We start from the raw sequence: 26,781 nt of genomic DNA on the forward strand, positions 1-26,781 counted from the left end.
TAATCCCAGCACTTGGGAGGCAGAGGCAGGTGGATTTCTGAGTTTGAGGCCAGCCTGGTCTACAGAGTGAGTTCCAGGACAGCCAGGGCTACACAGAGAAACCCTGTCTTGGGGGGGGGGGGGAGAAAAAGACAAGGTCTGTCGCTCAACCTGGAACTTGCCATCTTGGCCAAGCTGGCTGGCCAGCAAGCCCACAGGACTCCTGTTTCCACCACCCAGTACTGAGATTATGTGTGCTGGTCGCCAAGCCAGCTTTTACAGAGGTGCGGGGGTCCTGAACTAAAGTCCTTCTGCTAGCACAGCCAACATTTCTCCACTGAGCCATCTCTCCAGTCCCTATAGTTAGGCTTAAAAACTGAAAATCTCAATAGAAAAATAGACAAACAATATTACATATCCTTTGAGAGAGATATATTCCCCCAGTGGGATTTTTAAATATTTAATTTCAGTAAATCAATTTAAATAGAAAAGAGATATTTGTCCTTCAGTGTCTTAGTTAGGGTTTTACTGCTGTGAACAGACACCATGACCAAGGCAAGTCTTATAAAGGACATTTAATTGAGCTGGCTTACAGGCTCAAGTTTCAGTCTATTGTTATCAAGGTGGGAGCAGGGCAGTGTCCAGGCAGGCATGATGCAGGCAGAGCTGAGAGTTCTACATCTTCATCTGAAGGCTGCTAGTGGAAGACTGACTGACTCCCAGGCAGCTAGGATGAGGGTCTTAAAGCCCACGCCCACAGTGACACACCTATTCCAACAAGGTCACACCTCAAATAGTGCCATTCCCTGGGCCAGGCATATTAAAACCATGACATTCACCTTGGGAATTTTGTTTTAAAAGAGCATGGCAAGGACACACAGACCACATTCTTGGTACCTTAGGTGTACAGCTTCTTCAGAATGATAGCAACATGTCTTTATGCCTCAGGAAGAATCATGATCTCGCTGGAGAGATGGCCCAGCAGTTAAGTGCAGTAGGTGTTCCTCTGAAGGACTTGGGTCCTCCCAGTACCGTCAGAGTGAATGCCCACAGTGTACAGACATACACACAGGCAAAACACCCACACGAATAAAATAAAAACAATTAAAAGAATCATAACCTTTGGCAAAGAAATTCTATGCCTAAGAAAGTCTCCAGTTACAATCATCCCAGTCAGAGCAAAGGAGCAAAGTGCAGAGCCAATAGCTTGGATTATCTGATGTAGAGACCTTTGAGACCTCGCCCCCAAGAATCATGCTTTGCTGCCATCTAGTGTTCACATGTAGTAAGCGCGCCTAGTTAAGGGAACCCAGTTGCTTCCTCGTGCCTTAATTCCAAGCCTCTCTCCTAATTTTTTGTTTGGTTAGTTTCTTTCTTTCTTTCCTTCCTTCCTTCCTTCTTTCCTTCCTTCCTTCCTTCCTTCCTTCCTTCCTTCCTTCCTTCCTTCCTTCCTTCATCCCTCCCTCCCTCCTTTCCTTCCTTCCTTCCTTTCTTGTAGTCCCCCCACTTTTTTATTGGATATTTTATGTATTTACATTTCAAATGCTATCCCCTTTTCAGGTTTCCCCTCTGAAACCCATCCCCCCTCCCACCCACCCACTCCCACCTCACTACCCTGGCATTCTCCTACACTGGGGAATCGAGCCTTCACAGGACCATGGGCCTTTCCTATTGATGCCAGACAAGGCCATCCTCTGCTACATATGCAGCTGGAGCCATGGGTCCCTCCATGTGTACTCTGTGATTGGTAGTTTAGCCCCTGGGAACTCTGGAGGATCTGGTTAGTTGATATTGTTCTTCCTATGGGATTGCAAACCCCTTCAGTTCCTTCAGTCCTTTCTCTAACTCCATTGGGGTCCCTGTGCTCAGTTCAATGGTTTTTCAAGACAGGGTTTCTCTGTATAGTCCTGACTGTCCTGTAACTTGCTCTGAAGACCAAGCTGGCCTCGAACTCTGAGATTTACCAGCCACTGCCTCCCAAGCACCAGGATTAAAGGCGGCCATCACCTGGCCTTGTTTCTCTCTTCTACTTTTAACAAAGCATACACTAGACTTCTGTCATCCTGCTCAGCATTCTTTTTTAATCCTCACACCATCCTTATCATAGGTAACGTTATCGACATGTGTAGAAAAGGAGATGAAAAATACACAGAGGTTAGGCGACTTACTCACGGTCACACGGCAAGCTCAGAGCCCAGGTGCAGTTAGAACAAGGTGCAGTTTAACAGGGCTGTGATCCTGGTCACCTGCTCCATGAGGGTCAAGGGTCTGTGCGGCACAGACAGCACTAGGAGAGAGCCTCACACAGAGACATCACCAACTTCAGCACGACTGTCCCAAAGGCCAGCCTGGAAACACCAGTGATGAATCCGAAGGTCTGCAGCAAGCGCCCTGGCTTTTTTTCTGCCATCTTATTAATACAGAAGGGATAGCTGCCCGACTGTGGAAGCTCTGTGACTTTTGTAGCAATCCTTCTGCCTCCTAACCTGCAGCCCTCTCCTACTGACAGGACACTGTATGTTGTTGGAAACATCCACCTCTGGGTAATAAAGTACTTGCTTCACATGTGTTGAGAAGGCTTCTAACAAGGTGCCCATCTGGAGAGTTATCAGGGGACTAGCAAGCCCAGACGCTCAACTCCATTGTTTAGTTTCATGACTGTTGTCTTGGCTTTCTGAGCCAGTGACTCTCTCTGTTAGTTCAGGCTAGCCTGGAATTTACAGTGTAACTGAGGTTGGTCTCAAACTCTGGGGATTTCTCCTGCCTCAGCCTCTTGAGTGTTTACAGGTATGAGCCTCCACTTCCAGATTCAGCACTGTTACTTACAGCCCAAAGCTATTGACTTGGAGACCACTAGCTTCAGATATCCTGGAGTCAGGTTCATATCTGTAAACTCCTTTTTCCCCCCTTAGGGGTAAAGTCTACATTTTGACTGATTCTCAAATTGGCTTGAGACCTTCCAAAGGAGTCAAATGTAGTTCAGTACTTGCTTTTATATAATTATCAAGGTAAGACAGGATTCATTGTTTTTAAATGGTTGAGACTGGGGGAAGGGAGAGTTCAGGATGCATGAACATTGCATGACATGTGCCTGTAATCTCTGCATTTAGAAGTCAAAGACAGGCGAGTTGCTCTAAGCTCGAGTCAAGCCAAGGCTACATAATGTGGCCCCGCCTAAAATAATAATAATTGTAACTGTAATAAGAATAGTAATGAGATGATGAGTAAGGTTATGTTCATGAATACACTTTTTGTTTTGTTTTGTTTTGTTTTCTGAAACAAGATCTCAAACTTACTATGTAGCCTAACCGGCTTTTAGCTTCCGACCCCCTTCCTTCTCCTTCCTGAAGGCTGGGATCACAGGTGGGCCTGCCTCTCCTGAGACTCCAAGTTAATCGCTTTGGGCTATAAATAACAGGGCTGAAGTTTCAAGTGGAAGCTCAGACTTGTAAGTACTCAAGGGCCGAGGCAGGAGGAATCCCCCGAGTTGGAAGCCAACCTGGGTTAGCTCGTAAGTTCCGGGTCACCCTGTAGGTTGTGCGGTGCTGGGGATTGAACCCAGGGCTTCATGTGCACCAGACAAGCGCTCTGACAACTGAGCCACACTTCTAGCCTCAGTCCACGGATGTTACTGATTTTCAGTACCCTTTGTTTACCTGTCATCCTGGTTGCTCTACACAGGTGAAGTTATCAACAGTTCTAACAACATACAGTTTGAAAAGTCTTAAGCCTTTTCATGTTCTCTCTCTCTCTCTCTCTCTCTCTCTCTCATTTGCTGAGGCGGGGGCTATAATGGATAGTTTTATGCAGTAGGGAACCACAATTAAGAAAATGCCTTCATCAGATCAGGCTGTGCTCTAGCCTGTAGGGCGTTTTCTTGATTGATGAGGGAGGGCCCAGCCCATTGTAGGTGGTACCACCCTTGGGCTGGTAGTCCTGGGTTCTATAAAGAAGCAGGTTGAGCAAGCCAGTAAGCAGCCCCCTCCACAGCCTCCACATCAGGTACTCCAGGTTCCTGCCTTGTTTGAGTTCCTGCCCTGACTTCCTTTGATGATGAACTGTGACAAGAAAGCCTGAGCCAGACAAACCCTTTCCTCCCAAGTTTGCTTTTTGGTCATGGTGTTTCACCACAGCAATAGAAACCCAGACTAAGACAGGATCTGTGGTTGTTTGAACAACAATGGACGCCAATGGCTCATGTTAGAAAGCTTAGTTCCAGTTAGTGGAACTGTTTGAGACTGAATAGGAGGTGTGGCCTTGTTGGAGGAGGTGTGTCACAAAGCTCAATGGTCTCTTTCTGCAAGGATCAGGGAGTCAGCTCTTAGGCCAGTGCCTACCTGCCTTCAGTCAAGCTCCCTGCCATGAAGATAACGGACTGACCCTCCGGAGCTGTAAGCAAGCCCCCACGTTCCCCTACCACCACACCTTTCCCACAGTGTGGGGACTGAACCCATGCCGTGTTTATGAGACAAGTGCTCTACCCCAGACCTAGATCCTCGGCTGCCCTAAAATGTTCATTTCATTCCGTTCCAAAGAAATTTCTCTGCCAAGGATGCACAGGAGAGTATAAGGTAATGCTTGTGCAGGGAATAGGAGGGCCAAATGTCTGCCTGTCCAGACTTCTTGGGATCTCTGCAGTCGTCTTCCTGTCAGGGAGTGGGGCAGGACCCTCTGAAGCTAGGATGGAGCAGAGTGTCTTTATGCTCAGCTCCGAAGCAGAAAGAGGGGCTACTCCAGGACCTGCCCTGGGGAAGAAAAATTCTGGATTCTATGACTTCAGGGGAGAGAGGAACAGAGGCACAGGATCCAGGAGGGCAGAGAAACTTTGCCTTTAAGGGCATTGTCTTAATTACTTTTGGGGCTAAGAAATAGTCTCATTCCTTAGCCCAGATTGGCCTTGAACTCAAGGTGATCCTCCTGCCTTAGTCTCCAGAACACTGGGATTATATGCATGAAGCATCATGGCTGACCCTGATTTCCCTAGTTTACAGTACTCAGCCAAAACACATTTTGGGTATTGTTTCCTGGGCCCCAACATCACAAGTTCCAAAGACCCTCTCAGAGAATGGTTGTTCTAGCTTCTAGAACTTTCTCAACTTTCCTAATACTGCAATCCTTTAATACAGTTCCTCATGCTGTGCTGACACCCTCCCACAAAATTATTTTATTCCTACTTCATAAATGTAATTTTGTTATGAATCGTAATGTAATCGTAATGTAAATATCTGATATGCAGGATATCTGATATAAGAACCCTGTGAAAGGGTCATTTGACCTTCAAGGGGATCAGGAGCCAAAGATCAAGAATGGCAGTTCTAGAAGTAAGCACTGGTCAAATGGCACATGCAAGTACACACGTGTGCATTAGGTTGCAGAGCACAGGGCAGGGCAGATATCCCAGGGCACAGACAGCACATGTCCAGACCCTCTCTGCTGAGGTTTCTTTGTCCCTGTGAAAGCCTGTTGGCCAGTGTCAATTATGGCACCACAACAAGAGTCACGAAGAATACTCAGGTGCTGCTATGCCTTCAAAGTAGTTAGACTTGAGGCAGAGAGACAAGTCCAGCTCTCACAAGACCCAGGGTTTCATTCCCAGCACCCACATGGCAGCTCACAACATCTGTAACTCCAACTTCAGGGAACCTGATGCCCTTTTCTGCTCCTCAGGTACCAGGCATACACGTGGTACACAGACATACATGTACTTAAAATTTTTTTTAAAAAATATTTTTTAAAGCACTTCTTGGGCTGGAGGAATGGCTCGGTGGTTAAGAGCACTGACTGCAGTTCTGAAGGTCCTGAGTTCAAACCCCAGCAACCAGACGGTGGTTTACAACCATCCGTAATGAGATCTGGCACCCTCTTCTGGTGTGTCTGAAGACAGCTACAGTGTACTTAACATATAACAATAAATAAATCTTTTTTAAAAAAAAAGCACTTCTCAATTTCCAAGGTCCTCGGCCTCTTGCCCTGTTCCATATTGTCCTTTGAGCCTGCCAATAAGCAATGTCCTGAGTCTCTCTCACCCACTGACAGCACACCTCCAAACTCTGAGTTAACTTCTTAAAATTCCCCTCAACAGAATGCTACGTGTCACATCCCTGGCCTTCTGCCAAAATGGGGCTGGCACCCAGCACCCTGTTGACTTAGTGTTTCATAACAAACTAACCCCTGCCCAAGAACTCGTAGTGAAATAAACTGTGAACGTTTGGTCTCTAGCACAGTCCTTCCCTTCTGGGTCTTTTATGAGACTCTGATCTACCTAACACAGTGACCATGGGTGGAAGATGGTTTCCGTGGTTCACGATGGTCACAAATTAGTGTGTGGTGATTGTAGGAGACCACGGGGCCTCCTCTACCTGTGGAAATCTCCACAGGTATGCTTGAGTTTTCTCTGGCTGTAGTGGCCAGATTCCGGCAGAGAGAGCAATCCAAAAGACCAAGGCAGAAGCAGCAATACCTATTCTACTCTGCACTCACATGCTGCACTATGGCCCTCTGCCATTTCTAATTGGGTCTGCCCACCAGCTGAAGAGCGTACAAGAGCACCAAGGCCAGGTGCTGAGGACATTAGGCTCATTGCAAGCTGCCTGCCACAACCTCTTACACTCCAGAGGTATACTTTCCTCTGTATCGAGCTTAGCCAAGAAAAAAGAAATAGCAGAACATCCAGATCGATTCAGAAAAAAACAAAACATACAAAAACCTTTGCACAAGTACCTTTCTTACAGTACTTTTTTAGGAGGTGGTTTGTCCTCCACTCTCCCTTGGGAGACTTCTTTAAAGCTGTTACTATGAAGCTCGAGAGATAGATGGCTGTTGAGTGGTTAAGAGCACCCACTTGCACTACTCTTCCAAAGGACCTAGGCTCCATCCCAGTACCTATGTGGCAGCTAACAACTGTCTGTAATTCCAGTTCCAAGGGATTTGATCCATTCTTCTGAACTCCCCAGGCAAGCATGTGGTGCATATATACATGCAGGTAAAACAATCATACACATAAAATAAATTATTTAAAACTAAGTCATCTGACCCTCTCCACATAAGATCCTCCGCTCTAAATGCGTGCATGGGTCCAGGATTCTCCAAAAAGGAAACTAGGGTCCCACCTTCACATTTTTAGACTTCACTCTATATAATAGTCAGAGAACACAGCTATGGAGATGCCTGTTAAAAGTTCACATTTACATTAGAATTTATAATTCAGTAAAAACCTAAGGTGAGCCATTATAAGAATCATCTGTCATATTTATTTTAGAATGATTTAAATCAAATACATTTGGACACAGTAGATTTTGACATGAAAAGCAGTTGTATCAGAATGGTCATCAGAAAAATAGTAACATTTTACACATAATAACTAGAAAATATTTTTTTTGTCTGATCACTTGAGTTAGAAATCCTGAGAATGTTACTCACAGAACAATTAGAATCTACCTCATAACTGAAATTTGCTCAGAAAGAATCCTCTTAAGAGACATTCTGAAGGCCAGGCAGTGGTGGCGTACACCTTTAATCCCAGCATTTGGGAGACAGAGCCAGGTGGATCTCTTGAGTTCAAGGCCAGCCTGGGCTACACAGAGAAACCTTGTCTTGAAAAAACAAAAAACAAAAAAAGCTCTGAGGTACAAATCATCTATACAGTCAACGTGTGTCCTCTACATTTTACAAAGGATTTGAACAACCAGCCCCAGGGCTTCTAGGCCGCTGGCTCTTAGGACGGACGGTGTCAGTCTGGCTCCAGAACGCACTGCTCCACGATTTCACGAAGGTTGGGGTTCTCCATTGCAGCTGCCACTCGCTCTTTGTCATTTATCTGCTTGTTGACTGCAAAACACGAGGACAAAAGGTAACAGAACTGTGCTGACAGAGAGATCAGACAGCATTTGTCCAGCCTGCTAAACAAAGCATTTAACTCTTAAGAACTTACAGCTAACGCATCATAGTTAGAAATTTTTTTTTTGTGTGTGTGTGTGTGTGTGTGTGCACTGCTCACAAGTGTGTATGGAGGCCTGACTAGGGCCCTGGATGCCCTAGGGCTGAAGCGGAATGGCTGTGGGCTGCCTGATGTGCGTACTGTACACTGGACCCCAGGCCTTGGGAAGAGCAGCAAGTACTTTTCACTAGCCTGTCCTAAAGCAATGACTAAGGTCCGGAAAGCAGTCTCAAGAGAAAAACATTCTCTCATGCTCGACTCTACAGCCAACTGAGGTTTTGATTTCTTTCTGGGCATCATCAGTACACATATTTCTATACAATTACATTCAGCGTGAAATTAAAAACTGCTGCTTTTCCCACTTAACCCTGTTTTTTTTTGTTTGTTTGTTTGTTTTGTTTTTAAGAAAAACTACAGCACTGTTTACGTGGCAAAATTCTAAGTGTCTAGCCAATCATGGTGGTGCCTGCCTTTACCCAGCACTCAGGGGTCAAAGGCAGAAGGAACTCTGTGAGTTCTAGGCCAGCCTGGTCTATATAGTGAGACCAAGTTCATAAACATACAAACAAACAAACTGGACTGCGGAGATAGCTCCGTGGTACAGCTCTTACACTGCACATTTAAAGCCCTGGGTTCAATCCCTAGCACTATAAAAAGTCAATAAAATAAATAAAGTGAGGGCTGAAAAGCCCAGAAATTAAGAGCACTGGCTGCTTTCCAGGAGACCTAGCTTTGATTCCCAAAACTGATATGGCAGCAAATAACTCCAGGTCCAGGGATCTGATGGCCTCTTCTGGCCTCTGAGGGCATTGGAGGCATTAAAGTGACACACTGACATGCATGCAGGCAACACACACACAATAAAGTGGGAGATAAAACTCCTCAGCTTCGGGGGAGGGGGGTTGTTGGAGCATTTATCCCCCAGGGAGCTATAAAAACTAGGACGTGCAGAAAAAAAAAAAAAAAAAAAGGTGGACTCCCAGAAAAAAAAAAAAAATGGTGGACTCCCAGAAAAAAAAAAAAATGGTGGACTCCCAGAAAAAAAAAAAAAAAAAAAAAAACTAGGATGTGGTTTTCATTGTTTGCCTACAGTACCTAACAGGCGTCTAGGACAGGCTGGCGGGCGGCCCCTCTGGGACGGCCAGTGTCCTCTCTCCTATGACAGCATACTTTAGGGCTCTCTGTTTCCCCTCTCACCTCACCCATTACCTCCCACTTCCTCCTCCTCTGCTCTTCTCTTCCTTTTCCATCTGTTTAGTGACGCTAACACACAAGCACTTTTATTATGTACTTGAGACAGAGTCTCACTGTGCAATCCTGACCAGCCTGGAAGTCTCTGTAGACCAGGCTGGCTTCAAACTCAGATCTGCCTGCCCCTGCGCCTCCTGAGTGCTAGTACTGAAGGTGTGCACCATCGGGCCCGGCAGAAAGCAAGCACTTCTAATGTTCTTCTCTTTACCAGTTTTCCATCATTTGTACAAAATTCTGTTTTCCATGTACCACATAACTAATTAGGAAACATTTTGTCTTTTGCTGTTTTCAAGTCCCACTTCTACAATTTTCAAATGAGTACTGGTTATCTTCTCTCTACAGAAGAGGGGTCACCCCCATTCCTGTCCTACCACATTAACCCAGACCGCCCCAAGGCCCACCCCGGCTGATTCCCTAACACATCTTGTCAGTTTCAACTTCCCACACAGCTAAGGGGCTGTTAGAGAAGAACCAGCCTTTGTAGCTCAAGATCTCTAGAGCTAGACATGTTTACAGAGCTGTATGTAGCCTGTGATCAGAACCAGTTAATATTCACAGGCTCTAATTTATAGAATCAGTGAAAAAGGACTTCCTTTAAATCCCTGGGGTTCCTTCCCCACCTGTGAAGGAAGAGCAGAACTGTGGGGTCTCCTTTTTTGCAGGGTACCCCAGTATATCAGCTGGGTAGTTGGCTGACAAGACAAAAGTATTAGCTGAAGCCAATTTCACTTACTGTCTTCTTCTGTCGAGTGGGTTCCTTCAGAAATGTAGATTTCCAACTGGAGAGAAGAGAGACAGAGGCAAAACATCAGAGTCCAGATGTGTGTAGGGCAGACCCAGAAGGGGGGACGAGGAGGAGGAGGGGAGCCTAAACCATGCTGTTAATGTCAGAGACCTAACAGGACGGAACTGAAGCATTTCCACCAACTGACCGGCAGGGGGTGCGCCCCTGGATTTCTGTATGAATACACACAGATCTCATGCCCTACCCTCACCCTCTTCCCAAATTTGTGCCCTCTGTCCCACCACCCAGGGGCACATCAGCAACCTAGTGTGCTTTCTTCTTTCTTACTTACACACACACACAAACACATTTTTTCTCTTATGCATATTTTATACACAAACACATAAGAAGTTACTGCTTTACAAAAATGAGAAAAATATGTAGGTTTCTGCATACATGTGCATCCTCCTCTTCCTGTTATCTTCCTTAATTCCGAAGTGTAATACCAGTAAAGCCATCTTGTCTAGCCTTGTTAGCCCCACAAATTAGTCAACCCCTAAGCACAAGAGCTTTTGATACAACCACAAAACTGCTGCAAATCCTGTGGCTGACGCAAGCCTGTGCAGAGGGCAAAGCCTGTGCAGAGGGCAGCACAGAATCGACACAGAGAGCAACTGTCTTCAAGAGGAAAGCATTAAGAATGATTATAGCTAATAAGGACCTTAGAGAACATCTAGTTCAGTCTCTCTCTCTCTCTCTCTCTCTCTCTCTCTCTCTCTGTGTGTGTGTGTGTGTGTGTGACTCTGTGTGTGTGTGCGTGTGTCTGTTTGTCTGTCTCTTCTCTGTCTCAGTTTCTCTAGACAAGGTTTCTCTATGAAACAGCCCTGCACACCCTAAAACCCACTTTGTAGACCAGGCTAGCTTTAAACTCAGAGAGCCAAGTGCTGGGATCAAAGGCATGCACACCACACCCCACTTAGTTCAGTTTCTTTTAAAACCACAAAACAAGGCTGGTGAGATGGCTTAGCAGGTACAAGTGCTCACCATACAAGCCTGATGGCGAATTCAATACCCGGAACCCACAATGGACAGAGAGAACTGACTCCAGACATGTTCCATGGCAAACACACTATTCTCACTCATACAGACACATGATGAAAAAGACCACTACCCAGATTCCCCCAGCAGCACAAAACTCCATGAAAAACAAATGTTAAAACTTATGCATGACTCATTATTCTGAAATAGCTATAGGCTAGGCATAATAGCAGATGCCTTGCTGGGCAGTGGTAGAGCACGCCTGTAATCCCAGAGGGAGGCAGAGGCACTTTCTGAGTTCGAGGCCAGCCTGGTCTACAGAGTGAGTTCCAGGACAGCCAGGACTACACAGAGAAACCCTGTCTCAGGAAAAAAAAAAACAATCCAAAAAAAAAAAAAAAAAAAAGAGCAGATGCCTTGTAATCATAGCACTTGGGAGGCGGCAGCAGGTGTCTCTCTGTGAGTTTGGGGCTAGCCTGATCTACATAGTGAGTTCTAGGACAGCTAGAGCTGCATAGTAAGACCCTGTCTCAGGAGAAAAAACAAACAGGCCAACAAGCAGAGATGAAGGGTGGTTCCTATGTAAATTATTAATATCGTTCAGTATAACCAAACAGTTAATAGTATAACTGTCATGAGAGACAAACTAAAACCATAGCCTCTTCATGCTATGTAGTGAAAACATATTTGTTCTGTTTTCTTACAAAAAATGAATAACAATCTAATTGTGAAACATCTAGAAACCCAATTTGACAGAGAGTCTATAAAATGTCTACACTCTTCACAGGGTCAAGATCCCTAGGTGTGCTGACGGATGCTTATAATGCCAGAGCTTGGAAAGCAGAATAGCCTTGAACTCAAGGCCAGCCTGGGCTACATAATGAGATCCTGTCTCAATGGCAACAAATCAAAATCATGAAAGATAAGAGCAAGGAATTACTCCTGCCTAAATGAAGTCTAGACATAACTACAGAGAGCCTGTGCAGGGAGGGGCAGGAATGGGAGGGAACATTACCATCATAGAAGATGTTATTGGACAAAGGGAGAATTTTATATATATATATATATATATATTTCTTTTATGTGTATAAATGTTTTACCTGTATGTATGTATGTGTACCATGTGCCAATGGAAGTCAAAAGAAGAACTAAAATTATAGATGGTTGGGAAACACCATGTGGATGCTGGGAATTGAACTCAGGTCCTCTGCAAGAGCAACCAGTGCTGTTAACCACTGAGCCATCTCCTCAGCCCCAAAACAGTATTTTTTAACAAAAAGTGGGAACAACTCAAATGTCTAAAAACTAGTAAGAAAGTAAAATTAAACAAAGTCTCTCCATTTAATTGGAAAATTATATGGTACTACATAAGAATAAAACACACACTTTAAAACATCAACACTAAAAACATACTAAGTCAAGGAAACCACATACTGTCTAATTTCGTTAAAATGAAATACCCAAGGCAAACTATGGGGACTGGAAATTGATGGTTGTTCTGTGCAGAAAAGGGTATGCAGTACATGGAGAAAGACTGCAATTAGTGTAGGCTGGCCTCTCTCCTTCCCTTCCTCCCCTTCTCTCTCCCTCCATCTCTTCCCTCCCTCCCTCCTTCCTTCCTTCCTTCCTTCCTTCCTTCCTTCCTTCCTTCCTTCCTTCCTTCCTTCCTTTCCATTTGTGATACAGGATCTGGCCGTGTAGCTGAGGCTAGCATCCTCTCTTAACCTTCCAAGTGGTGACAGCACACTTGGCTGCACACAGGATGCAGGGGATGCAAATGCTCTGATAGTGGTTCAGAAACAGCTGCAGAACCCTGTAGGAGTTATCAGAGACTACTCAGCTGTGCACTTCAGGAGGTAATATGATGTGTGAATTATACCTTGATAGGTGTCACAAAAGACAACCCGGAGTAGGGACGGGGCTCAGGGACAGGTACTGGCTGAGCTCATGTGAGCTCTGGGTTTAAGGCAGTAGCAAGCTTCTTACCTTGTGTTTGAATGGCAGACACCGCTGCAGCTTTACTCTTAAGCACAGTCCTATGAGAGGGGAAAAAAAAATCTTCATTATCTTTGTAGCCCTTCTTACTGGCTCTAGAAAAACCACAAAGTTCAAACTGTATCCACATACTACACAACACCTGAAAAACAGTCCTGCTCGTGTGGGTCTCCTGTGAGCTTGGTACCATGAGGAAACTTAAAATAGAGTTTCATGGCTGTCCCAGTAAATCTAGGGAGCTGGGTCCATTCTGTGCATGGTGAACCAAGGTCACAGTGTAAGGTGATTGTTGAAAGTAGCACCACAGCAGAGCTGGCACTGACCAGAACAAAGGAGCACCACCAAGGCCAGGCCTTCTCTGCTGGGCTGACTGGCACTCACGCATACCGGATGGACCCATAGGCTTTATGAAATGCCACTGGTAGAAGACAGGATGGTGGTACACACCTTTAATCTCAGCACTCGGAGGCTGAGGCAGGCGGATCACTATGAGTTTGAGGCCAGCTGGGTCTAGGACAGCCAGAGATACAAAAAGAAACTCTGTCTTGAACTCCAACCCCCCAAATAAGTCACTTGTAGGCCAAGATAGGCAAAAATTTTAAACAAAATATATTTAAAACCATTTAGTTAACCACCATTAAGATGACTTAGCAGGTCTCTCTGTTGGCACTGCACACACATGGTGGCCAGACCTACATGCCCAGTACTCAGGAGGCAGAGGCAGGCAGATTTCTGAGTTCGAGGCCAGCCTGATTTACAGAGTGAGTTCCAGGACATCCAGGGCTATACAGAGAAACCCTGTCTCAAAAAAACAAACAAACAAACAAAAAAAAAACCAAAAAACCAACAAACAAACAGACAGACATACATGCAGATAAAATACCCATACACACAAAAAAAATAAAAATTTAAAAAACATTGATATAGACACACACACACCAATAAAAAATAGAATTTGCATGCACCCATGTACACACACATGCACACTCACCTACACACACACAAACCCTTACCAATAAGAGTTGCCAAAGAGCAATGAGGTACTGTTGGTGTGAACTTGATAACAACCAAATAGTCATCTTCATTTATTTCTTGAACTTCCACACAACTCTCTGTGACCACTTCCAGTTCTTCTAAAGTATTAGGCTTTTCTGGGTCCCGGATAGTTCGAATCAAATCTAGAGGCATCAGAGACAAGGTATTAAATTAAAATATGATATTCTAAGTGAAGGTGAGGATTTTTATCTCAGCTGAAGCACTGACTATTTTCAAAGATATATTTTGATTTTATGTGTATGTTTTGCCTCCATATATCTGTGTATTGTGTATACAGTGCACACAGAAGCCAGTGAGAGTCTCACGATCCCTGGAATGACAGATGTGAGTGGCTGTGTGCTTAAGGAACGGAACACCAGTCCTCTGCAAGAACAGCCAATGCTGAACCTTCTCTTCAGGCCCGACCAACCACCCTGCCCTGACTTTCTTTTAATCAAATATTTCAGCAACTCCCAAGTATCTGATAGAATTTTCTACTAACAGTTACCTTTGAGAAAACAATTTCCTTAGATCATTATTAGACCATATCCATTTTTTTATGATTTATTTATTTATTTTATGTATGAGTGCACTGTAGCTGTCTTCAGACACACCAGAATAGGGCAGAATAAGTTCCCAGATCCCTTTACAGATGTCTGTGAGCCACCGTGTGATTGCTGGGAATTGAACCCAGGACCTCTGGGAGAGCAGTGAGTGCTCTTAACTAACTGCTGAGCCAGCTCTCCAGCCCCATATCCAATTCTTAAGTCAAAACCATGGGAACTATGAATGAATGGGGAGAATGTGAAGGGTACTCCAGAGGAGTCTTGGTTGGAGAGAAGGTGGGATTAAGCCTTTGAAAATGAACAGCTTGCCAATAAATCACATTTAGACTGAAGGAAAGAACGACCAGGCACTTCCTTGGCTTGGTTTCCAGTGAAGGAAAGAGCAGAGAAGAAGGGTGGGGCCCAACCACCAGGGTATTTCACAACTAGCCACAGGCAACAGGGATTCCTCAGGAGACTTAGAACAAGGAAAAGGGAAAGACAGTGGTGTACTGTCAACTGCTAATTTACTCACACTAGCTGCAAGACACAGAACCACAGAGAAGAGCTAGAGACTGCCTCTGGGAAGCCCTGCCTAAAATCAGCACATGACAAGAGGGGGAAAGACAGGACAAGCAACTAAGTGGTTTCACAGATCTAATATGTGGCAACTCTTTGCACTAGAAGAAAAGCACAGAGAGAAAAGGGAGATGACTCAGATTTTAAACTCAAATATTTGGGAGAACAGTATTAAGACAGAGAAATGGGTCATAGAGGCTGGCTGGGGACCTGAGTTCCATCTCCCAGACCCACATGGTTGAAAGACTCATAGCAAATTAGCTCAATTTTTTTTTTTTTTTTTTTTTTTTTTTTGGATTTTTGGTTTTGTCGAGACAGGGTTTCTCTGTGTAACCCTGGCTGTCCTGGGACTCACTCTGTAGACCAGGCTGGCCTCAAACTCAGAAATTCGCCTGCCTCTGCCTCTCAGAGTGTTAGGATTACAGGCATGCGCCACCACCGCGCGGCTGAATTAGCTCAATTTTATATGTAGTGATTTTGGAGGTGCTTCAGACAATGAAATGTTCTAGCAAAGGTTGAATAGTTGTATAGTACTAAGTGCACACCAAGGCTAGAGTGGTTCTTGAACTTATAGAATCTATCAAGAAGCACTTAGATGGATACTGCAGTTACCGTGAATAGAATGCCTTGAAACAAAAATGTTGTCTGGGCCCTACCCTAGGCATCCTGATTTAACCGGTTTAAAGCATGTCCTGAACAGCTAGAGTTCTTAGACTCCTCAGATTATTTTCTTAGAGATTTGTTGTTGCTGTCTTTCTGTTTAAGAAGATTTTGCCCACATGTGCATGTGTGCCCCAGGTGTATGCCTGGTGCCCACAGTCATCTGAAAAAGGCTCCAGATTCCCTAGAACCGGAAGTTAGGATAGTTGAGAGCCACCAAGATGGTGCGGGGAATCAAACCCTGGACCTCTGCAAAAGCAGCAAATGCTCTGAATTGCTGAGCTATCTCTCCAGCACGCTCAGGTTATTTTTATATGCAGCCTAGTTTGAGACTCCTTGGTATAGAGGGAAGGAAATCCACAAATAGATCCTCGAAAAGTTGGCTGTGGTGGCACATGGCTATAATCCTGGCATTTGAGAGGCTGAAGGATAAAAATCTTGACTTCTAGGCCATCCTAGATTACACACGTGAGACCCGATCTCAAAAAGAAAAGGACCAAAAAACAGAAGAGTAAACAAGAATAGAGACATGTATAGCCATAGCACAGGCTACAAGTGGGAGAATTTGAACTCAAGGCTATCCTGGGCTACATAGTAAGACTCTCAAAAAGAAAACAGGGCCAGCATGAAAAGCAAAGCAAAGAGAATCTGAAAAGGAGGGCTGGCGAGATGGCTCAGCAGATAAGAGCACTGACTGCTCTTTCAAAGGTCCTGAGTTCAAATCCCAGCAACCACATGGTGGCTCACAACCATCCGTAATGAGATCTGACACCCTCTTCTGGGGTGTCTGAAGACAGCTACATATAAAAATAAAATAAATCTTTGGGCCAGAGCAAGCAGGGCTGGAGCAAGCAGATAACCATCTGTACAGCTACAGTGTACTCATATGTACAAAAAAAAGCATGGTTTTTAGTCAAATGGAAGGGAGATTACACTGTGAATGGAGAGGGTAAAACGGAACAGAAGAGAAGGGGATTAAGAAGGCTGGACCTCGAGGCTGCAGCGGCAAGGACACGAGGTTATCCTGCCTCGAGCCTATGGAAAAAATAAAATAGAATAAAAAGGAGAGTGATACACGGAGGTCAGGGGAGGGAGGCAGGTCTCAGGTGAGTGGGCCTGGTGTTCTCAGGAGCCTGGGGGCTGTTCTATTACTCATACCTTGCCCAGTGACCTCAAAAGCAAATAAAATCCATCAAACTTTCCTTCCCCAGACTGTCTTCTGGCCCTACCAACAAAATAGGAAATTTGAAAATACAGCTAGCAAAGAGTCTAAAATTCCCCTTCAGTTTGCAGGTTACCACAGGCTTTGGGCATGTGGGGCTCCCTCTCCTATCCTCGGCTTCTAAACTTTGTTTGTAAGAGTTATGGTCTTTGAACACTACTAAGCCTGAAGTTAAACCCCACCCCTTACTGAGCACCTCTAGCTTTCTAGAGATTTGAGAAGTTTTATGTCTTAAAAAGGCATCAAGCTTATTCTCACATTACTCTTCTCATCTCTCTTCATCCCCAGCTAAAAGTTTTTGGTGCTCTGTACTGACATTCAGTTCTCAGCACCCACAACTGGCAGTACACAACCTCCTGAAACTTCAGCTTCAGGGTGATCCAACACTTCTGGCTTCCGTGGACACACACAAACTTAAAAAAAAACTTTTTTAATATTTAAGAAGATGATACTTTCATTTATATTTAAGAGTTCCAGTGGGTGGTGGTGGTTGTGCGATGTCTCAGTGGGTAAAGGGGTCTGCCACCAAATAAGCCTAACCTCCTGGGTTCCCATCCCCAGGACACACACTTCCTAGAAAGAGAAATCTAACTCCAGCAAACTGTCCTCTAACCTCAGAATTTGCACTGCCTTGTATGTGTATGTGTAAACACCCACAAAGTAACTAAACGTAATAAAAGACATTTAAAACTTCAATATTCAATTCTAGTCTACTGTCTCAAGAAACAGCCAACCACACCTCCACCTGCAGTCACCATCAGGTGCCTCCTTCTGGAGAGCTAATTCTGTCTTCTCACCTCCATATTTTACTCTAGTTTCTTCAGCTTATGTGACCTCTGACATATCCAGGTCCAAATCATTCTTCAAGGCCTAACTCAAGTAACAGTCTAACATTGCCACAGATGTTTCCAGTCAATTTATCTTTCTTCCGAGTGCCCATATCTCCTACTTAGGCTTATGACTTACAACCGCATTTTGTATTTTGGCATATGTAGGTATCATTCAAAACAAATTTGAAGAATAGAATCATCTCTCTTGCAGAGTTGTTTCTCCAGTCCCCGGAAGTTTCCAGATGCCATACACAGAGGTAATGGTAGGACGGGAATGTTTTATGGAGATAGCACACTAGTAATTATCTTCTGCCTGGGGTTAAGTCAGCCTTGCCTCTCTACCAAGAGATGAGGAAACCTGATTAGCTCCCCAGGCCATTCCATTTGGAGTCATTCTTCTAGGCCTATAATCCTTACCTAAATTGTATTTGCATAACCATGTCTCTTAGTGCTACATCTAGGCCTTTTTGTTTTCAAAAAATAGGGTTAGTGGTGGAGCACACCTAATTTGTATGAGACTCTGGATTTTCTCCCCAACCCTGATAAATAATACTAAAAACGGCCAATGGAGGGAAGAGAGAGGGGCTGGGAAGAGTGGAGACGGTAAGAGGTGGAGAGAGGGAGGTGGGGAGAGAGAGAGAGAGAGAGAGAGAGAGAGAGAGAGAGAGAGAGAGGAACAGGCATTACATTTGCAATCACAAGGTTGGTTTTCTCTGTTCCTTACTGACAATGTGACCTCTGGGTACTTGTTAAACCACCACCTCCCGACCTGTACAATAAAGATAGCTCCTCAACGTGAAGAGTCTCTGAGCGAATACACGCACACACTTAACTGTCTAAGAAAATTGTAAATTTAAAACCTCGCGCTGAGATGCCTATCCCTACCTCTTCACTTCCTATTGATTCTGTCACAGAAGAGAGTGGCTGTGACCTTGGGCCAGTCCCCAACTCGGCCATTACCAGACAGTGGCCTCAGTTATGGCGGGAGGAACGCGTGTCCAGTTGCTAAAGAAGGAAAGACTCTCGAGTAGCGAAATCTTAGGCATGATTTTCTCCTTGACCACTGTAGGCTCATTCTGCCCACACCTCTTGACATAGTCCCTGGAGCAGTAGACAGTCCAGGGGAATGAAGCATTTATGAGTTCCAGGCTCAATTTCGCTCCAGGTTTAGGAATAGCCCGACATTGTTGTGTGACTTAGGACCCGGAAGAACACGCTTCCCTCTAGGTCTGGCAAAAAAACCCAAGTGTCCACTCCAGCCCAAAGGTGAGGCCCTCCTCCACCCCGTCTCCATAAACATCAAATAGTGCTCTGGATAAATTACCATAAACTTCTAGCGCTTTCTCTTCCATGATCCGGGGCTGCCAGGCAGCTCCGTGCTCAGAAAAGCCTGAGAGCCATAGGACCCTGCTCAGCGTCCAGGAGAGCAGCCCAGACACTCGCTCCATCCTCACGTTCCGCCATCCCTGGCGACTGTCCCAACCGAGCCACCGTCTTTCCGCAGCCGCCCTCAGGAGATAACTTCCTGGTCTTCAAATAAACCAGACATGTGTAAAGGTTTAGGAGAGTAGAGAATAGGCGGGACTCAAAACAGCAACGCGAAGGACCTAGGGAAATTAACTGTAAAGACTACATGTCCCAGGATGCTTTGCTCGATTTAGATGGCACAGAAAAAATCCTTACGGCCCGTTAGGCGCATTGCATTCTGGGATGTCAGGGGTGAGGTAGCGGAGCGGCGGCGAAATGCATATGGGACTTGTAGTCTCAGCCAGAGGATCGTATAACGGACTGTTACGGGTCACCAAGTGCCCTACTCAGTTCCTAGGAAGAACGAAAGATGAATCCTAAAGAGGTAGGGGAAAGGAGATCAAGGTTACAACTATTGGAAGGTATTCTAGATCGGAGACCCTTTACAGCTATTTCTCAGAGGAAGCCACTTCCAAACAAATTTTTCTTACTTTCTGATCAGGCCGGAAGTGGATTTCCTTTGCGGTGAAAGGGGTTATTTTGGGAGACCAATGTTGATAGGCATGCCCACGGACAGGGAAGACTTGGTTTTCTTATATTCTAGAGACTTAGTCCAGTTCAACTTCTCTTCATGGGGAGTATTTCTAACCACTATCCAAATCACAGCTAGAGAACTTCCTCTGTGCTCACTGTGTGTGGTAATGATAATGGAGATGACCATCCTAAAAAAGCATTTCTTAAGCTTTCTTGTGTTCATGGCTGTGACAGGTGCCAGTTACAGAGTTGATTGTGTTTCCACCTCAAATATTTATTAGACACCTAATTTGTCATACACAATGTGTATGCAGAAATAAAAGTTACAGGCTAAGACACTCTCCAGATCTTCAAGCAGTTTACAGTCTGTAAAGGAATCCACCCCTGATGTTGAGTTTGCAGTCGCAAACAGCCAACTTTGCTAAGCCTGGTGGCTCGTGCCTGTAATTCCAGCACTTGGGAGGCCGAGGGAGGAGCATTGCCACGAGTTTGAGTTTGGACACAGAATTTCAAGCCTGCCTAAGTGAAACCTTCTTTCAACCAGAAAAGCAAACCACCTCTGTTGGTGGTAGTGACAGGTTTCATCTCCTTGAAAAGAAAGGATCATCTTGCAGAATTAGCCAGTGGTAACATAACCTACATTATCTTTAAACTCTAGTTGACTTCGATTCACCAACCTATGCTTAAGTCCCAGGAACTTCTGATCCAGTCCCAACAATATCCCTGCCATTTCACTTCACAGTCATCGGAAGTATAATCCCAAATTCTTAACGACCGAATTTTATACACGGAGATCTCCCCTTTGTGTGAAGCCTGGCTTCTCCCAAAAAAAAAAAAAAAAAAACCGATAACATCTTTTATTGTGTCACACTGTAACACTGAGTGTGTTTAAATTGTTGACTTACAAGACTGCCTCATTAAACTGTAAGCACTCATTAAACTGTGGGCCAGGCGCTTTTGTATTTGTATTTGAAATACACAGTAAGGTGCCAAGCTCACAGTGAATGCTCTGTATATATTGAATGAATTAATGTTGTCCAAAAACTAAGTGGCAAAACTTCCTGCAGTCTTTTCAGCCCTCAATCAAAAATATTAAATCTCTCTGAGAGCACTGTGCTTGGCATGAGCAGGTGGCATGCAGAGGTTTTGAAACATTGTTAGTCACAGACTTCTTTAGTCAAACAAAACCTCAGAAGCGTGACAGATAGAGCCATGCAGGGCACAAAGACCCGGAGGAACTGGGCAGCCTCTAGCTCTTCCTCTGCCTATTTGGCCCGCCCCAGAGCAGCCTTGCGGTTCAGGGCTTGGATTGGCTGAGCAGCAGCCCAGGCCCCGCCCCAAGTGCCTCCCCCAGGCTCCGCCCCGACGGTCGCTCCTGGTCCGTAACGGCCCTCGCGCACCTCGCACAGCTGGAGCGCTTTGCTCGCGGCACTGTCTATAAAGTTGTTGTTGCTGCTTCCGCCACGGGTGGAGGAAGATGGCGTCGGGAGGTGGTGGCTGTAGCGCTTCGGAGAGACTCCCTCCGCCCTTCCCTGGCATGGATCCGGAGTCCGAAGGGGCTGCCGGGGGGTCAGAACCCGAGGCTGGGGACAGCGACACCGAGGGGGAGGATATTTTCACTGGCGCCGCGGCAGCCGTGAGTTCCCACCCTTGGGGCAGCAAACAGGGAAGAGCCCCCCAAAAGAGAACCCTTATCAAGGGTTCGAGGGCTTTGAGGATAGTGGGCCTGGTGGGAAGTCTTAGCTCGGTGTCAGCAATCAGGACTCCAGGGCCCTGAGTAGGAAACGAGCCCTAGAGCCTGGCTGCCCAAGCCGGGGCGGGAAGGGACGATGAGGGGTGTGGTGGCTTCACCATGGATCCTTAATAGCCGAGAGCAACCTAGGCCGTCCCCTGGCCCTGAGATGTGGTTACCCCGACGATTCAGCGGGCAGTTCTGCTGGTTGTGTCCTGAGCAGACTGACTTAACATGACAAGAAAATGAGGTGCAGATCATCAGTTCCCTTGCCTCACTGCACCGAAAGTGGAAACGTGATCTAGGGTAGGACCATGACCCGCCCACTGATCCTCCTGTTATACCCAGCAGCACTTCCTGGTCATTACCAAAAACCCATTCTAGATCCCAGTTTATGAAAGTTAGGTTGTGACTCCTTTGATCTCTCGAAGAATCCGGGCAAATGCTGGTTGTGAGAAGACGCTGCCAGATAAATTACACGGATCAGAAAGCCTCGTTTCTGTTTAAAGGATACGTTTAAGTGGTTTAAGTGCTTGGAAACGGATCTGTAAATGTGAACGGGAAAGATGCCTCCCAGAATAAATATCCAGGTTTCAAATGAGAGCTAGCTGCGGGCAAAACAAGCAAAACCTCCTTGTTTTTCCGTGTGGAATGTCATGAGTTAATAGCATCAGGAGAGGTGTTTTGGGGCTGTTTTATGAGAACACTGACTCATACCACTTGGTACAGTTAGTTCCAGCTTAGAAACAGCTACAGTACTGAGTCTATGCAGCTATCTTCCTTTCTTGGTTATTGTTTTTCTTCAGAGTAGCTAATCCGTATCAGATTGAGTTAAATAACTTTAAATTCTGACTATTTGGAGGTGCTCCTTATGTCAGAAAAAGTTTAGATTTTGGAGGCTTTTTTTTACATGGCCATAGTTCAGCTCACAACATGGTTGCTGGTGCTAATAACAGCAGATTGTTTAATGATGTCTGTTACTCTGAAAAAGAATAACTTGCCGCTAATGTAGTCTTTATTTCTGTTTAAGTATCTTTAAATAGTTACTCTCATAAATCATGGAGAACAGCTACTGTTAGTAACTGCTGGGATGATGGGTGAGACACCTGAAAATTGAAACTGGCATGGAGTTCTCAGTGAAATGCAGGAAGCTGTGATTTTATTGACCTCATCCAGTTAGTTGACAGAGGCATGATACGTCTTAAGACGGTAGAAATCTCTTACCTTCTTCCCAAAAAATGAGGGAGGGAAAGTCAGAATGACTTTGCTCTACCACAGAAAGCAGGTGCTGGGGTCAAACCCAGCTCTTTGGGAATGCTAGGTATACATTCTACCACTGAACTATGTCCACAGTAGCTAGCTATCTTTAGATTCGATCCAGAATACTAATCTTTAAGAAACCAAGGCTAAGCAACCATTAGTTATAATTTTATATTTTAACAAATGCTTTAGTTATGAGACAAAGAATATAGAGGGTTGCAGTACTTCTGCACAGTTATAGTTAAAGAAAAACACTGAAAAAATAAGAAATTAAATTGAGCCTATTGGCTCAAACCTATAATCTCAGCTACTCTGGACCTGAGGCAAGGGCTCTGTTGAAAGTTCAAGGTCAGCCTGGGTACAGAGAAGATTACAAAGGGTAGGCTTCGGAGTCTAATGCTAATCTAGGCTGTTTTCTTGCTTATTTTAACTTTGTTTTTTGTTTTGTTGTTATCATTTGAGATAAGTTCTCAAGTAGCCAAAGTGGCTTGAACTCCCAGCCAATTCTCCTGCCTCCACCTCTGAATGGTAAAATCAGTATGCTCAACCAAGCTCCGTTTTGCTAGCTTAACTTTGGACAGGGTATTCTGTTAGCTACATTCATTTCCTGACAGAAAGAAAAAGTAAGTGTCTTGGTGTAGTAAAATCCCAACACTTGGGAGACTGAGGCAAGAGGCCACCTTGAACTTCATGGGACATTGTCTTAGGAAACTAAATAACTAAATAGGGATTTGGGAATCCTGACGAATGGACAGAGTAAGTAGAATCACACACACACACACACACACACACACACACAGAGAGAGAGAGAGAGAGAGAGAGAGAGAGAGAGAGAGAGAGAGAGAGAGAGACTCCTGTCAACAGAGGGGTGCTATATTTACTACTGGTTTTATGAAGGTTAAGTTAGGATGTGAAATACATGGAACATGGAACAGTTGTTTCTACACAATAAACTATAAACTATTTTAGAAAGCTTGGGCTGTTTTTGTTGGTAAGGATTTCAACAGTCAAAACTCCTACAAAACTGAATGAGTTAGAAAACCAAGCTAATTAATAAGATTGATTTGATCAGCTAAAAATCATCAGAGTGGACAGTTGATGACTTCAGTGATTTCCTATTGTTTTAAGGTGTGTGGAGGAAGGGGCCGGCGGGGGAGGAGAGACTGGCTTGAACCTGGCCTCTGTAGTATTTTATTTAAACATTCTACTATTGAGCTACATCCCAGCCCTAGTCAACCTACCTATTGTGGGTTTTTTTGGTTTTGGGTTTTTTTTGTTGTTGTTAGGGTTTTTTTTGGGGGGGACGGGGGGTTGAGACAGGGTTTCTCTGTGGCTGTCCTGGAACTCACTCTGTAGACCAGGCTGGCCTCGAACTCAGAAATTCGCCTGCCTCTGCCTCCCAGAGTGCTGGGATTAAAGGTGTGTGCCGCCGCCACCACCAGGCACCTATTGTGTTTTGTTAACATTTTAGAGGCAAAGCTATTGGCATTAAAGTATTGGGAAGCCTAGCCATGTTGCATTTAAAACTAATTCATGGTATGCATGTAATGTTCTGGACAGCTGCGGCTGCTAATCATCCCATCTGCTCTTTTCTACAGCCAAGAAGCCATGTCACTACAGTAATAAAAATGGGATTTGTAATCAGAAGATAGGCCCATGTGGTATATCTCACAATATATATGCCATTCAGTTAAGTAGGAGATCCTGAAATCAAAATAATTCTAAAACAAATCAGAAGTCATTAATAAAAAGTCTGAATTCAAATCTTTGATGTCTGCTTGAATCCTGATATTTAGTTGAAACTTTCTTCCAGAGTAGGGTTATTCTCAGTAAAACAAGGGACTGAATTAGTGCCATTGGCATTTTAAATTCTTGATGTTATGTTCAAAAGATGGAAAATTTGGTGCAGGTTTTTATGCCACACGTGACTTCACTGGTCTGTTGACTGTAAGTAAAGGACTCAAGAGAAGCAGGTCCTTTGTCTTCTAAAGTCTCATCTGCTCGTCTCTCCAGCAGCCTGCCAGGACCACAGCGGATTCTCTTTCAAATTAAAAAGAGAAACTGTGGTGGCTCTCCTTATGCTGAGAGAAAGGAAAAAAGAAATAGAGAGAAATGAAGTCATTGGCTTAGATTTTGGCCAAATGTCAGACATCAGTGTCTTTATTTGGTTTTATGTCAAGCCAATTAGGATTTTTTTTTTCCGTTACTCTCTTATGAACTAAATCCTATTGACTAGAGAAAGGTCTGAGAAAAGAACATGGGATAAAGAAGGAACGGCAGAGGACTAGAAAAGTCATGCTGAACAATGTGTCTTTGATTAGTCTAATATTACTTACAGAGCCGTGTGCAAATGCTGAATGCCTATCGTCCCAGGCCTTGGGAGACTATGGCAAAAGGTCACAAGTTCAAGGCCAGACTGTTATATAGCAGACCCAGTCTTAAAAACAACAAAAGAGGGCTAGAGAGATGGCTCAGTGGTTAAGAGCACTGACTGCTCTTCCAAAGGTCCTGAGTTCAAATCCCAGCAACCACATGGTGGCTCACAACCATCTGTAATGAGATACCCTCTTCTGGAGTGTCTGAAGACAGCTATAATGTACTTACATATAATAATAAATAAATCTTAAAAAACAACAACAACAACAAAAGACACACATAAATGCCTTCTGATATTTAAAATTAACAAGAGAGTATAATATACTGTTATAAATTTAAATGTTTAAAAGTCTTAGGTAGCAGACAAGCAAGATAAACGTGCTTGCTCATGACCCTGACAACCTGAGTTTGATTCTAAGCACCCAAGAGAGAACGTAACCCTCTGATGTCCTCCACATATGTGCTATAATATGTGCATATGCACACACATGCTCGAACACACACACCCACACACACTAATGTAATTTAAAATTTTAATTAAAAAAAAAAAGCCAGCCACTGGATAGTAGTGCCTTCTGATTAACAGAACTAACATTTAAACAGGAACGGACATGAACTCGTTAGAATCCAGTCCTAAATCTGTGATGTGTCTTGGGTTAGGTATAGGCAACTTTTAACAAAATTGTGATTAAAAGCTAATAAAGTTAATCGTAATTGTGTTAAATATATTCATGTAGCTGCAAAACAGATGTTCTTGTTTTCATTGGACAAGTCTGAAACTCTGTACCCATTAACAATACCCACTCCCCTTTTCTTTTCTAGTCTTGTTTCTGTGAGTGCCATTCCAGCCCAAGTTCTATGAATTTTTCCTTTGAGCCAGGGTCTCACTGCATTACCCAGGCCAGTCTCAAACATGTAGGCTCATCTTACCAGGCTGACCCTTCTACCTCAGCCTCCTCAATAACTGGACTACAGTCATGTGTTACTATGACAGTTTCTATGAGTAACAGTTTTTATGAACTCACTGTTAACTTTTTTTTATTTATTTCTGCGACAAGGTCCCATGTAGCCCAGTCTGACCTCTTGCTCCACAGTTAAGGATGACGTTGAATTTCTGATCCTTCTGCTCCTACCTCTGACCATTGTAGATATCTCATACAAGTGTAATCCTAGCAGTTTGGTTTGGTTTTTGTTTTGATTTGGTTTGGTTTTGAGATAAGATCTATGAAGTCTAGAGTATCCTAGGATCTGTGAAGGTCAAGGTATCCTCAGTCACACATCTTCCTGCTGTTACCTGAGTGCTGGGATTACAGGCATGGCTATTATAGAACGTGCTTCTGAACAAGAGTGTGCAAACATAAAGTTCCTCTTTCACTTCTTTTAAGTCTATTCCTAGTAGTAGGATTGCTGGATCATATGGTGACACTATTTTTAATCTTTTTATGAAGAACCTCTATATTTATACCATTTTACAATCCCAACTCAGCTCTTTTTCAACCTTGAGTGCATATGGAATAACTTCTTTCAATCTGGACAGAACTTGGAAATTTTACTTTACATACACACACAAAAGAGAGAGAGAACATGGAAAGAGTGACAGTTTCCCTGTCAGTGTTTA

The 26,781-nt window shown here is 44.3% G+C and overlaps 2 protein-coding genes across 3 annotated transcripts in view; one reads left to right on the top strand and one right to left on the bottom strand.

The window, feature by feature from the left end:
* Window positions 1-7,206: 7,206 nt before the first annotated feature.
* Window positions 7,207-19,411, bottom strand: Ciao2a (cytosolic iron-sulfur assembly component 2A). Its single transcript, XM_052187975.1, has 5 exons — window positions 19,119-19,411; window positions 13,937-14,101; window positions 12,915-12,964; window positions 9,900-9,945; window positions 7,207-7,806 (listed from the first exon to the last, which is right to left on the bottom strand). Exons 1-5 carry the CDS (start codon window positions 19,240-19,242, stop codon window positions 7,709-7,711), a joined length of 483 nt encoding a protein of 160 aa, XP_052043935.1. The 5' UTR covers window positions 19,243-19,411; the 3' UTR covers window positions 7,207-7,708.
* Window positions 19,412-19,616: 205 nt separating this feature from the next.
* The window catches only part of Snx1 (sorting nexin 1), a 38,101-nt gene continuing 30,936 nt past the window's right edge, over window positions 19,617-26,781 (top strand). Inside the window, exon 1 of one of the 2 annotated variants that reach the window (XM_052187974.1) lies at window positions 19,617-19,646. In XM_052187974.1, coding sequence (XP_052043934.1) covers window positions 19,632-19,646 — 15 coding nt within the window. In that variant the 5' untranslated portion in view covers window positions 19,617-19,631. Of the gene's footprint in view, window positions 19,647-21,172; window positions 21,432-26,781 lie in introns of those variants that run through there. The other variant, XM_052187972.1, reaches the window with a different exon arrangement.

The sequence above is a fragment of the Apodemus sylvaticus genome, chromosome 7, assembly GCF_947179515.1.
Source record: "Apodemus sylvaticus chromosome 7, mApoSyl1.1, whole genome shotgun sequence".
In the NCBI taxonomy this organism is placed as follows: Eukaryota; Metazoa; Chordata; class Mammalia; order Rodentia; family Muridae; genus Apodemus; species Apodemus sylvaticus.